The 13,775-nt window shown below is 47.5% G+C and overlaps 1 protein-coding gene across 1 annotated transcript in view; it reads right to left on the reverse strand.

Annotated features, from left to right (window-relative positions):
• Nucleotides 1–2,099: 2,099 nt before the first annotated feature.
• EXOG (exo/endonuclease G) overlaps nt 2,100–13,775 on the reverse strand; it is a 37,150-nt gene continuing 25,474 nt past the window's right edge. Inside the window, exon 6 of the mRNA XM_024201979.1 lies at nt 2,100–2,965. Within this exon, the coding sequence (XP_024057747.1) occupies nt 2,504–2,965 (462 nt within the window). The 3' untranslated portion in view covers nt 2,100–2,503. The remainder of the gene's footprint in view (nt 2,966–13,775) is intronic.

Genomic DNA, 13,775 nt, shown 5'->3' on the forward strand with positions numbered 1-13,775 from the left:
AACAAAGCCCAAGTGTCTTTGTTATTTACAGCTATGTCAGTTGAATCCTCCATAAAACATTCAGCCCCTTAAAGTTTATATGCAGCTGGAACAGTCAGTAGCCAAATATCTATTATAGAGTTCAACTGCCCCCTAAAGGCCAAATATCAGAACTGCATTTACATTTCATACCCCTGACAAAAGGAACACAAATGAAAATGAAACGATGGTGGATTGCGGTTCATGCCAGTAAGTAGCACTGAATCCAAAAGGAGAAGGTACACCGCTGAGAGGACCACTTGAGAACAACAGTTTCTCCTTTTATTAGTCTCTGCATATTAGCAAATGAAAACATATTGTATACCAACTCACACGCTCTGAATCAAGGTCTGAGAGAACACAGGAGAGCAGCAGGTCAAGAAAAGATCAGGAAATGATTGTATCAGATTGCAAATGGTATAGAATCTAGATGTCCCCACCCTACAACTCTCTTACTTTAGCCTTAGAGGCCAAAACACTAGGACACCCAAAGCAAAAACCAACGCTAGCACTTTTCACTACTGGTTTCTATCACAATTAGCCATTTTATAACCTCTCCAATGAAAACTGGGCATTTTGGTAGACCTGGATGATGGCTAAGAGTGGAAAATGAATACGTATTGTACAGAAACTCTAGTTAAGGCATTAGCATTTAACAGTCTGATCGTGAGGAATTTTGACACAACCACTGATAGCCACTAACTCTGCTGTACATGGCTCAGAGCATATCAGGTGGTTATTTATGCTTAGAAATAAACAAGTCAAGAGATGTCATTATTTGTGCTGTATTTTCTGTTTCACTTGGAAATCCCCATGACAGTGAGGGACTATAAATAAGCTTTGTTACAGTGGCCAAAGTTATTACCTCAATTTGTGAAACAAGCAAAGTAAATGCCTATGGTTGTATTCTGTGGTTTGTACCAGATAGGGATGTGTTTTTGCTAGGCCAGAACCAGCTATTTACCCTGGGCCTTATGGTCCCCTGTCTTGCATGCTTCAGAGGGGAACCCCGGAGCAGTGACTGCACTCAGATGGAGTTGAAAATCCTAGGAGTAGATTCCACATGGTGAGCCCTTTGACATGAAAATCATGCTAAGTGGGCCCTGCAGGAATTCAAGGGGGTATGTAAGACCTGGAGTAAGTGCTGAAATAGAGCGGATGCTCTGTGCAGCTTGCTCCCATAAGAAAATATGTGCTACAGCTATGCTACTGTTGCTGGTATGATTTCTACTGGCAACAGAGTCACAATTTACAGGGTTCTCTGCACAGTGTGGTTTTCGGTGGTATGGCAGCTCTAGAAGCTGAAGGGGATACCTGCTGCCTTTGAACTTGCTGCCCATGAGGCTGACACAGCATATGACTTTATTAGACCAGAGGGGACGGTTTATGGATTTTATAGCCCTCCTTGTTAGGAATGAAATTAAACCACACTCAGTCCCTGAATTCCTACTTCCACTACACTCACCTGCCAGGTAGGGGTGGATAATAACTAATAGGAGCCTGGATCCACAAAAATAACAGACCCCTCCCTCTACTAGTATGTGCTTCCCTATTACCCATTAGATAGGGTAAGTGCAGATTTATTTATACTGAAACACAAATGAGAGAGTGGCCTATCCTGATGGGTGGAGCAAACTGCTTCCTCCAAAAAGTACCTTCCTTTACACACCGCTGTGAGGCTTCTGCCCTTCCTATGGCTATGTTTTGATGGTAAGACCCATCCTGAACCCTGATGACTGCAGCTCAGGTAAGTCTGTCTATCCCATCCCCTTGCCAATGGAATCATGGGGATACACTGCGTCTCCAATATCCTGCTGGGCTGTGTGTTTGCCAAGGCCCCTAAGGGGATTCCAGGTGAGGTGAGGTGAGGTAGCTTGTTGTGTTGGGAGGTACTATGCATTTCGTTATACTTAATAAAATGAATGGGAGAAATTCTGGCCTCACTGAAGTCAATGAGAGATTTGCCACTGACTAGACAGTGGTTTATAAATGTTACAGGATTTTTAAAAAATCTCACGTCAGCATTTCTTTCATTAAAAAAACAAAACAAAAAAACCCCACCTCACAGTAACACCATTTATTCTACAGCTTTGTATTAAAATACATGTGTAGGGTCAGTTACATTTAGACCGATTCCAGTTATACTCCCAAGGTGCCCACTGTCTATTTTTATAATATTCCTAGAAGGGATTCCATACAAACCCCAATTCTGACGTCTGGTTTAGAAAATAGTACAAAGCCTTTTTCAGAGGCCCCATAATCCAGTCATGCCAGGAAAGGGTTATTTTCATTTCCCACACAGTACTGTAGCAAATCATACATACATCAGGTTACAAGAGAATTAACATTACCCTGAACGCATACTTCTAATTGTTTCCCCATTTTTTTTTTTAAAATGGCCAAATCATGAAATCCAAATTGAGTGTGTGCACGCGCCTCCTTTCTGAGAGAATACCATTCCACATATATTTTCTGAACCGCGTACTCAACCAGCTCTCCCTTCTCTAGCTTCCATTTGCTTTTGCTGCACTAGTTCTTCCTCCTTCTTCTTGTAAAGCTTCACTAGATATTCGTCAGGCTCAATTCCCGTCTCCCTTAACTCGGACATGACCTTTTCCAGCCTGTGCAGTGTTCTGGCACTGTGAACTTTCCGGGCGGTGATGTACAACGTAAACTCATCAAACCCCATCAGTTTACAGGTGTCTACATCACAGATATTTTTAAGATCTTTGGTTTTGTCCACTTGTGGGAAGAAAACCAACCCTGACATTTTCTCCAGGTCTTCAATATGCACTTGAAATTCAGGTAGCTGGTGACTGAAGCCGATGGGATCATTGGGCACCACAAAGGCCCCCAGCACCAGGGGCTCTGAGGACATTCTGCTTCGCCTGGCGAGAATCACCTTGTAGAGATGTGATGGCACAGCCACATCGCCCTTGCCGATTACCTAGCAACAAAACAGTTACATTAGAGATACACATCTGAACCGGAAATTAGGCCTAATCCTACTACATCTGGAAACGAGCTACTATCAGCACACAATGCATAACTAAGCACCAAGGAGATCATGAAAGCTATACTGGACTACAGTATGCTCCCTCTGTATCAATTGCTTTGTAACTCTCAAAACAGCCCCTATCCTCATTGGTGAGCAGAGACACAGAAACATGGCAGAGAACATCCTGGAGGAAGCTACACGGACGTTTGGTTGGTTGAAGATTTTTTCCAGAACATTGTATTGGTCCCTCTCATCCGAACATCCTAATGCAACCCCTGTACAACTGATTTTCAATTAAACTTAAAAACAAAGAGGATTCTAACTTGCTGTAGGACTGCAGAGGCAACAAATATGTACAGAAGCAGATGATCTGTATTCCCAACTGTGCAGATTATTTCCTTTTTACCATCAGCCATGCAGAGTGGATTATTTTTAAAGTGAGGATCTCATATACTGTATATGAAACATCAAAAATCTAGGATACAGCATTAGTAAGTACCCCATTTATACAACAATACAATTCAATTAATGTAGCACAAGCCAGCAAAGCAAAAGGAGAAAGGATCAGATCAGGACTTAGATTTCCACTCCCCAGAACTAGCTGGTATGCCTGGCATAGTTTCTTTGCTTTCATGCAGCACTGCTGCTGATCTCTGTCATGCCCCTTTGCCAACATTCTCCATACGATCTGCTCATAGATGTCTATGTTTCTACAGCTGTTCCTTAGGTGTGCTTGCACAACCTCTTCTCCCCATAGGCCAGAGGTGGGCAAACTACGGCCCACAGGCCACATCCGGCCCATGGGACCATCCTGCCTGGCCCTTGAGCTCCTGGCTGGGGAGGCTAGTCCCCAGCCCCTCCCCTGCTGTCCCCCCTCCCCAGCAACCTCAGCTCCCCGTGCCGCCAGTGCTCCGGGCAGCAGGGCTGCAGGCTCCTGCTGGGCAGTGCAGCGGCATGGCTGGCTCCGGCCAGGCTCTGAGCGGCATGGTAAGGGGGTGGGGAGCAGGGGGGTTGGATAAGGGGCAGGGAGTCCCGGGGGGCAGTCAGGGGACAGGGAGCGGTTGGATAGGCGTGGGAGTCCCGGGGGGCCTGTCAGGGGGCGGGGGTGCGGATAGAAGTCAGGGCAGTCAGGGGACAGGGAGCAGGGGGTGTTGGATGGGGGGTTAGATAGGGGGTGGAGTCCCGGGGGGGCGGTCAGGGGACAAGGAGCAGGGGGGTTGGATGGGTCGGGGGTTCTGAGGGGGGCAGTCAGGGAGCAGGAAGTGGGAGGGGGCAGATGGGGGCAGGGGACAGGCTGTTTGCAGAGGCACAGCCTTCCCTACCCGGCCCTCCATACAGTTTGGGAACCCGATGTGGCTCTCAGGCCAAAAAGTTTGCCCACCCCTGCCATAGGCCCAGGAGATCCAATACTTCTTGCCTGCTCCAGGCAGAAGTGTGTCTAGTAGCTCTCTGTTCATACAGCCAGCATGGTTGGACAGCCAAACGCAAACAGCAAAGGTATGCTCAGAGGTGTGCTCACTAAGGTGAGCAATCAGGAAAACACATTTCAAAAAACACGTGGGGAGTTTTAAAAAGCGCCGGGGTGAGCTTCTGCTGTCTGTGACCTCAGGGCTCTGAATTCATTTGAAGCCTGTAACATGCTCACACATATCCATACACAGAGGGCTACCCCTTACAGCTGAGAGCCCTTCCTGTGCCACGTATCCATCTGGCAGAAGACACAGTCAATGAGGGACTGAGTGTTCCCATTGCCAGGAAAATGAACTATTCAAATAAATTACGTTCAGGTGGGCATTTTACTAGGACCCTTTTTATTTGCTATGATGTTTATCTGGCATGTGGACAGAACACAGAGTCAGTCAAGAAAGTACAGCGAGGCTTATGTCTAGAAGATTTGAGTTCTGTTTAACCCTTTTTATATCATTATATTTTAAAAACACAATTAAAATGGCAAACAAGAAAATGAGGTAGATTATTTAACATGAACTATGAAGATGTCTGTGTGTATGCACAAAATCCAGAAGTGAAACACTGTATTCTTGGTTTATAATATATGCAAAGACAAAGACACTGGCAGTACATTTTCATTTCTTTACATCTTTGTGGCATGGCTGCTTTCTTTGGAGTCATATTTTATCTATCTATCTATTTCACTGCTGTGATTGATCCAATTAATTACAAGCATTTTTAAGTCGAGGTAATGGTTGAAATGTACTTTGGCTCAGCGAATATTCAATATAATTCAGTTATAGAATAATCATCATCTCAATATATTTTAATGGGATAGTATTGAGCACTTTTGCACAAGATAATGCATTTTTAAAACCCAACCTTGCCAATGGCTACTGAAGTATTCAAAGTTCAGTTCAGTCTGTTCCAATATTTAACTCATTTAGGTTTCTGCTAGCACTGTGGTGGATTCCTTTAGTGTTTGAAATAGTTCTTCACATCCTGTTGCAATAATTAAAACCCTTAAAGCCCAATGAGTTAGAAAGAAACCACCCTGCCCTTAGGAGAAAGGAAATGGAAATCATAACTACAGCGTTTTCATTTTTGGTGCAGTTACTTGGCAACAACTTCACTGCTGCTCTCTCCATATCTCTCCATACAGATCGTGATCTCAATTTTCTTTAGTTTATCAACATTATCATAACAGCAAGCACTCCTCTCCTCTTTAGACGGTTTCCTAATGGTAACAACTTATCAGCAGACTACAAGTAATCTTCCCTTTGCCCCCAACCCTTTCCCAAATAAAACCCGTCCTATGCATATAAGTCACGAAGACAGCGCCAGGAAAAGCAATCCCCAAAATACCTTACACTAAATTCCCTTTCAATGAGGATAGATGTCTTGATCCTAGAGAGTCGGAGCTCTTAAGCTTCAAATCACTTTGCATTTAGCATTTAGAGTCCGTGAAGCCAGACTGACAGCTCCCAGGCATGAAGAGCTTAATCAAAAGTGATTGATGTGCAGGTAATTTTAAAATCTATATTAAAAATTACCACTACCCCCAAACCCAGTGCTTTATCTGATGGATTCAAATTGAATTGTAAAATGAACAGTGTTGCTCATTCTAGGTGAAATTCAATCCTCTGCAGAAAGTGACCAGCATGAGGCCTATGCACGGCTTTGTGGGTTCCAGGGAAACTGAAGTGATACACAGGCTTTGTGCTAGCCCTGTGCGTCGGTGTGAATTTCACCCACCGTGAATAAAACACTGTTCCAATGATTTTTTTCCCATGACAAGTTTCAGCATAGTCCAAAACAATCCTCTTACGCTATCCAGAACAGGTGTAAAGCTTCTATCCCAGCCCCTTCCAGCAGTTTGTAAACACCCTTTTTTAGGGAGAGTTGGGCGGAGGGGATGCATGTCCTTGCAAATATGTTTCTTTATAAGAAAAGTCTTCTGGAGTATAAAGCCTATACTGACCACACACTCTTGTATTGCAGGTCCTACTGGCAGCAAAAGTGACCCAACAGTGAATGTTACAATGACAGAGGGTGCCATAATGGCACTGTTAATACACTGGGGTTTAATTCAATACACACACAATACATGACTTTGCATGATGGCCGATACTAGTGGTATTTGCTCATAAAATGCTGCACACGTATATTGCATTGTATAATACAAATGATCTGTTGAAAAACGTAGCAACAAGAAGACTCTTACCTACCTCCATCATTACCCCGTTCTGCACAAGTACCTGCCCTGTCATACACACCTATTACTTGCCTTTATATGAAAGAGGCTGTAAAAGAATACGATGTATGGTTCTATAGGTTGCCCAATACACATACGCACAGCTGAATAGTCAGCAAGTGGGGTAAAGTATGGTTCTGCAGAGAGAGCAAAGTTTGAACGGGAATAATAGAAGAGCACATGATCAGTTCATTTTCTAGTGCCACCTTGCGGAGTGTCTTGTGTAACTGCAGCAACAGTCAGACTCACAGGGCATGTCTACACTACAAAGTTAAGTCGACTTAATGTAAGTCAACATCAAGCCTCCACATTAAGTCAATCGTGTGTCCACACCACGCTCACTGTCTCAGTGGAGTACGTCCTCACTAGCAGGGCTTGCATCGATGCACAGAGCAGTGCACTGTGGGTAGCAATCCCATGGTGCAAATAGCCACACAGGGTTTTGGGAAGGGCTTGCAAAGCCTCATGGAACCAAAACATTGTTGTGGGGGGGAGGGAGGGAATGACAACATGGCTTTGGTCTCCCATGATGCACTTTCCTCCCTCCCCTGATATCAATGGCAAACAACCCATGTTTTTTTCGTACCTTTTTTCAAAGGTTTTAGCAGCGCATACGCAATAGCCTGAGAAGCACGGACCCTGCTCAGCTGTGCGTTCTTGTTGTGAGCATTATAAACACCTTGCACCTTATCCTCAGTATTTCCAGAGCCAAGACAGGAGCCGCAGTGCGGAACATTGCACTGTCACGCACGCAGCCCTGCTGCAAGCCATAGAACAAAACAATTCCCGCGGGCTGCTGGCAGGCGCGCATCAACTGAACACAGTGAAGCGCCGTTTCTGGTCCCAGGAAACAAGCAGTGACTGGTGGGACCGCATCGTTATCCATCTATGGGATGATGAGCAGTGGCTGCAGAACGTTCGAATGTGGAAGGCCACCTTCCAGGAACTTTGTGCAGAGCTTTCCGCAGCCCGGAAGTGCAGCAACACTAAAATGAGAGCTGCTCTGACAGTGAAGAAGCGAGTGGTGATCACTCTATGGAAGCTTGCAATGCCAGACTGTTACTGGTCTGTGGTGAATCAATTCAGAGTTGGTAAATCCACCGTGGGAGTTGCTGTGATCTAAGTGTACAGGGCCATTAATCAACTTCTGCTAAGAAGGGTAGTGACTCTGGGCAATGTGCAGGACACAGTTGATGGTTTTGCGGTGATGGGGTTTCCTAACTGCAGTGGGGCAATAGATGGCACATATATACCTATCTTGGCACCAGACCACCTTGTCAAAGGTATGTCTACACTACGGGATTAATCCGAATTTACAGAATTCGAATTTTGGAAACAGATTGTATAAAGTCGAATGTATGCAGCCACACTAAGCACATTAATTCGGCAGTGTGTGTCCATGTACCGGAGCTAGCGTCGATTTCTGGAGCGTTGCACTGTGGGTAGTTATCCCATAGCTATCCCATAGTTCCCGCAGTCTCCCCCGCCCATTGGAATTCTGGGTTGAGATCCCAGTGCCTGATGGGGCAAAAAACATTGTCGCAGGTGGTTCTGGGTACAGCCTCACCCCTCCCTCCATGAAAGCAAAGGCAGACAACCGTTTTGCGCCTTTTTTCCTGGGTGAACACAGCAGACGCCATACCATGGCAAGCATGGAGCCCGCTCAGCTCAAGACAGCAGTCATGAACATTGTAAACACCTTGCGCATTATCGCGCAGTTTATGCTGAACCAGGACCAGAAAAACGAGGCGAGGAGGAGGCGGCGACGAGAGTGATGAGGACATGGACATGGACACAGAATTCTCTCAAACCGTGGGTCCCGGCGCTTTGGAGATCATGTTGTTCATGGGGCAGGTTCCATCCGTGGAACGCCGATTCTAGGCCCAGGAAACAAGCACAGACTGGTGGGACCGCATAGTGTTGCAGGTGTGGGATGACTCCCAGTGGCTGCGAAACTTTCGCATGCGTAAGGGCACTTTCATGGAACTTTGTGACTTGCTTTCCCCTGCCCTGAAGCGCCAGAATACCAGGATGAGAGCAGCCTTCACAGTTGAGAAGCGAGTGGCGATGGCCCTGTGGAAGCTTGCAACGCCAGACAGCTACCGGTCAGTCAGGAATCAATTTGGAGTGGGCAAATCTACTGTGGGGGCTGCTGTCATGCAAGTAGCCAAAGCAATCATTGAGCTGCTGCTACGAAAGGTAGTGACTCTGGGAAATGTGCAGGTCATAGTGGATGGCTTTGCTGCAATGGGATTCCCTAACTGTGGTGGGGCGATAGATGGAACCCATATCTCTATCTTGGCACCGGAGCACCAGGGTACCCAGTACATAAACCGTAAGGGTTACTTTTCAATGGTGCTGCAAGCACTGGTGGATCACAGGGGACCTTTCACCAACATCAACGTGGGCTGGCCGGGAAGGGTTCATGATGCTCGCGTCTTCAGGAACACTAATCTGTTTAAACGGCTGCAGCAAGGGACTTACTTCCCGGACCAGAAAATAACCGTTGGGGATGTTGAAATGCCTATAGTTATCCTTGGGGATCCAGCCTACCCCTTAATGCCATGGCTCATGAAGCCATACACAGGCAGCCTGGATAGTAGTCAGGAGCTGTTCAACTACAGGCTGAGCAAGTGCAGAATGGTGGTAGAATGTGCATTTGGCCGTTTAAAAGGTCGCTGGCGCATGTTACTGACTCACTCAGACCTCAGCCAAACCAATATCCCCGTTGTTATTGCTGCTTGCTGTGTGCTCCACAATCTCTGTGAGAGTAAGGGGGAGACCTTTATGGCGGGGTGGGAGGCTGAGGCAAATCGCCTGGCTGCTGATTACGCGCAGCCAGACACCAGGGCGATTAGAAGAGCACACTAGGAAGTGCGGCGCATCAGAGAAGCTTTGAAAACCAGTTTCATGACTGGCCAGGCTACCATGTGAAAGTTCTGTTTGTTTCTCCTTGATGAAAACCCGCCCCCTTTATTGACTCATTCTCTGTAGGCAACCCACCCTCCCCCTTTGATCACAGCTTGTTTTCAAAGGAAATAAAGTCACTATCGTTTAAAAATCATGTATTCTTTATTAATTGATTATAAAAAGAGGGAGAGAACTGACAAGGTAGCCCGGGTGGGGTTTGGGAGGAGGATCGGAGGGAAGGAAAAGGCCACTAAAAAAAGGTTAAAATAATGACAGCCTTTTGCTTGGGCTGTCCACTGGGGTGGAATGGGAGGGTGCACAGAGCCTCCCCCCCCCGCCACGTTCTTACACGTTTGGGTGAGGAGGCTATGGAACATGGTGAGGGGGGGTTATACAGGGGCTGTAGCGCCAGTCTGTGATCCTGCTGCCATTCCTGAAGCTCCACCAGACGCCGGAGCATGTCTGTTTGCTCACGCAGCAGCCCCAGCGTTGCATCCTGCCTCCTGATCTTCCTGCCTCCACCTCTCATCTCGAGCGTCTCTCCTCTCCTCACATTGGTCCCTTCTGTCCTCACGTTGGTCCCTCCTGTCCTCACGTTCACTGGCATCTTTCCTATACTTTGAAACCGTGTCCTTCCACTCATTCAGATGAGCTCTTTCATTGCAGGTGGATTCCATGATTTCCGCGAACATCTCATCTCGCGTCCTCTTTTTCCAACGCCTTATCTGAGATAGCCTTCGGGACGGAGGAGGGAGGCTTGAAAAATTTGCAGCTGCTGGAGGGAGGGAAAAAAGGAGAGAACTTTTTAAAAAGATACATTTTACAGAACAATGCTTATACTCTTTCACGGTGAACAACACTATTCACATTACATAGCACATGTGATTTCTGTGCAAAGTCGCATTTTGCCTCTTAATAATGAGTGGCTTTGCTGCTAGAGATCACAGACGCAGGTCCGGGCAACAGAATTCGGCTTGCATGCGGCCATGGTAAGCCATTGTCTTTCGGCTTCTGCGCCCTCCTTTCCCACATACCAAGCAAAGCCCGTTGAGTGCTGCGGTTTTCCTGTTAACCTTCAGCAGCAGAAAACAAACTAACCACCCCGCCCCCCGATCCAATTCTCTGGGATGATCGCTTTATCCCTCCCCCCACCGCGTGGCTGGTATCAGGGAAGATCCCTGCTAGCCACATGTGAAAAGCTCAGCGCCAATCCCCCCCCACGCTTGGCTTACTACAGGGAAGGATTTCTTTTCAGCCACAGGCAAACAGCCCAGTAGGAACGGCCACCTCTGTCCCCTTAATTAAATTCCCGTATTTCAACCAGGTTACCATGAGCGATATCACTCTCCTGAGGATTACACAGCGAGATAAAGAACGGATGTTGCTTGAATGCCAGCAAACACCGGGACCATACGCTGCCAGGCTTTGTCATGCAATGATACCAGATTACTTGCTACTAGCATGGCGTGGTCAAGTGTCCTACCATGGACGACGGAATAAGGCTGCACTGCCCAGAAACCTTCTGCAAAGGCTTTTGGAGTACCTCCAGGAGAGCTTCATGGAGATGTCCCTAGAGGATTTCCGCTCCATCCCCAGACACGTTAACAGACTTTTCCAGTAGCTGTACTGGCCGCGAATGCATCCCAAGTCCTCAGGGCAAATTAATTATTAAAAAACGCTTGCTTTTAAACCATGTTTTATATTTTAAAAGGTAAACTCACCTGAGGTCCCTTCCATGGGGTCATGGTCTTGGGTACTGGCTTGGGAGGGTACTTCACTCAGGCTGAGAAAAAGATCCTGGCTGTTGGGGAGAATGGAGTGCTGTGTGCTCTCCGCAAGCTCGTCCTCCTCCTCCTCCTCCTCCTCTTCCCCGTCCGCAGAATCCTCAGGTGTGGCTGATGAGATTGCCCCCGCCTCGGAATCCACGGTCAGAGGTGGGGTAGTGGTGGCGGCCCCCCCAGAATTGCATGCAGCTCAGCGTAGAAGCGGCATGTCTGCGGCTCTGACCCGGAGCGACCGTTTGCCTCCTTTGTTTTCTGATAGGCTTGTCTAAGCTCCTTGACTTTCACGCGGCACTGCTCTGAGTCCCTATTGTGGCCTCTGTCCATCATGCCCTTGGAGATTTTTTCAAAAGTTTTGGCATTTCGTCTTTTCGAACGAAGTTCTGCTAGCACTGAATCCTCTCCCCATATAGCGATCAGATCCAGTACCTCCCGTACGGTCCATGCTGGTGCTCTTTTTCGATTATCGGCCTGCATGGTTACCTGTGCTGATGAGCTCTCTGTGGTCACCTGTGCTCTCCTGTGCTGGGCAAACAGGAAATAAAATTCAAATGTTCGCGGGGCTTTTCCTGTCTACCTGGCCAGTGCATCCGAGTTCAGATTGCTGTCCAGAGCGGTCACAATGGTGCACTGTGGGATAGCTCCCGGAGGTCAATACCATCGAATTGCAGCCACACTACCCCTCATTCGAAATGACAATATTGATTTCGGCGCTACTCCGCTCGTCGGGGAGGAGTACAGAAATCGATTTTAAGAGCCCTTTATTTCGAAATAAATGGCTTCGTTGTGTGGACGGGTGCAGGGTTAATTCGATTTAACACTGCTAAATTCGAATTAAACTCATAGTGTAGACCAGGCCAAAGAGTACATAAACCACAAGGGATACTTTTCAATGATGTTGCAAGTGCTGGTGGATCACAGGGGGTGTTTCACCAACATCAGTGTGGGATGGTCAGGAAAAGTGCATGAGAGCATCTTTAAGAAAAAAGGTCGGTTCAGAAAGCTGCAAGCAGGGACTTTCTTTCCAGACCACAAAATAACCATTGATGACATTGAAATGCCAATCGTGGTCCTGGGAAACCAACCTATTTCAGTAAAGAGCCACAGTAATGTGTGCCGCTTATCTGCATTGTGCCTTCCCAAACCATCCCCTCCATTACACGGGTTCCCTGTAACCCCCATTCCCCACGACTGGAATCAATAAAGAGCATTTCTTTCTTGAAATGTTTACTTGTATTGTACACACACAATGAAACTGAAATAACAGAAAAATAAGGGTATGTCTACACTACGAGGGTAATTCGATTTTACTTAAATCGAATATGTGGAATCGATATTGCAAAGTCGAACGTGTGTGTCCACACTAAGGACACACTAAGGACAGTAATTCGACTTTGTGAGTCCACACTAACGGGCGAGCGTCGATATTGGAAGCGGTGCACTGTGGGCAGCTATCCCACAGTTCCCGCAGTCCCCGCTGCCCATCGGAATTCTGGGTCGAGCCGCCAATGCCTTCTGGGTAAAAAAAATTTGTCGTCATCCGTCCGTCACTAACGCCCTCCCTCCCTCCATGAAAGCGCCGGCGGGAAATCAGTTCGCGCACTTTTCTGGTCAGTGACAGCGCGGACGCCACAGCACTGCGATCATGGATCACGCTGCGACCATCGCTGCACTTGTGGCCGTTCTCAACACCTCGCAGCTTATCATACACCTTTCCCTGAGGCAGATGAAGAGTAATCAGGCGAGGAGGCTACGACACCGCCGTGATGGCCTGAAGTCGGAGAGTAGCACAGAGCTGTCAGAAACCACGAGCCCCAGCGCCCAGGACATCACGGTGGCAATGGGTCATGTGGATATCGTGGAACGGCGATTCTGGGCCCGGGAAACAAGCACGGACTGGTGGGACCGTATAGTGCTTCAGGTCTGGGATGAATCCCAGTGGCTGCGAAACTTTCGCATGCGGAAGGGGACTTTCCTCGAACTTTGTGAATTGCTGTCCCCTGCCCTGAAGCGCCAGAATACCAGGATGAGAGCAGCCCTCACAGTTGAGAAGCGAGTGGCCATAGCCCTCTGGAAGCTTGCAACGCCGGACAGCTACCGGTCAGTCGCGAACCACTTTGGTGTGGGCAAATCTACCGTGGGGGTTGTTGTCATGCAAGTAGCCAAGGCGATCGTGAAGGTACTGCTCCCAAAGGTAGTGACCCTGGGAAACGCGCAGGTCATCATAGATGGCTTTGCCGCGATGGGATTCCCAAACTGCGGTGGGGCTATCGATGGGACTCACATCCCTATCCTGGGACCGGACCACCAGGCCAGCCAGTACATCAACCGAAAGGGCTACTTTTCAATGGTGCTGCAAGCACTG

This window comes from Terrapene carolina, unplaced genomic scaffold, assembly GCF_002925995.2.
Source record: "Terrapene carolina triunguis isolate 2854851 unplaced genomic scaffold, T_m_triunguis-2.0 Scaffold111, whole genome shotgun sequence".
NCBI lineage: Eukaryota > Metazoa > Chordata > Testudines > Emydidae > Terrapene > Terrapene triunguis.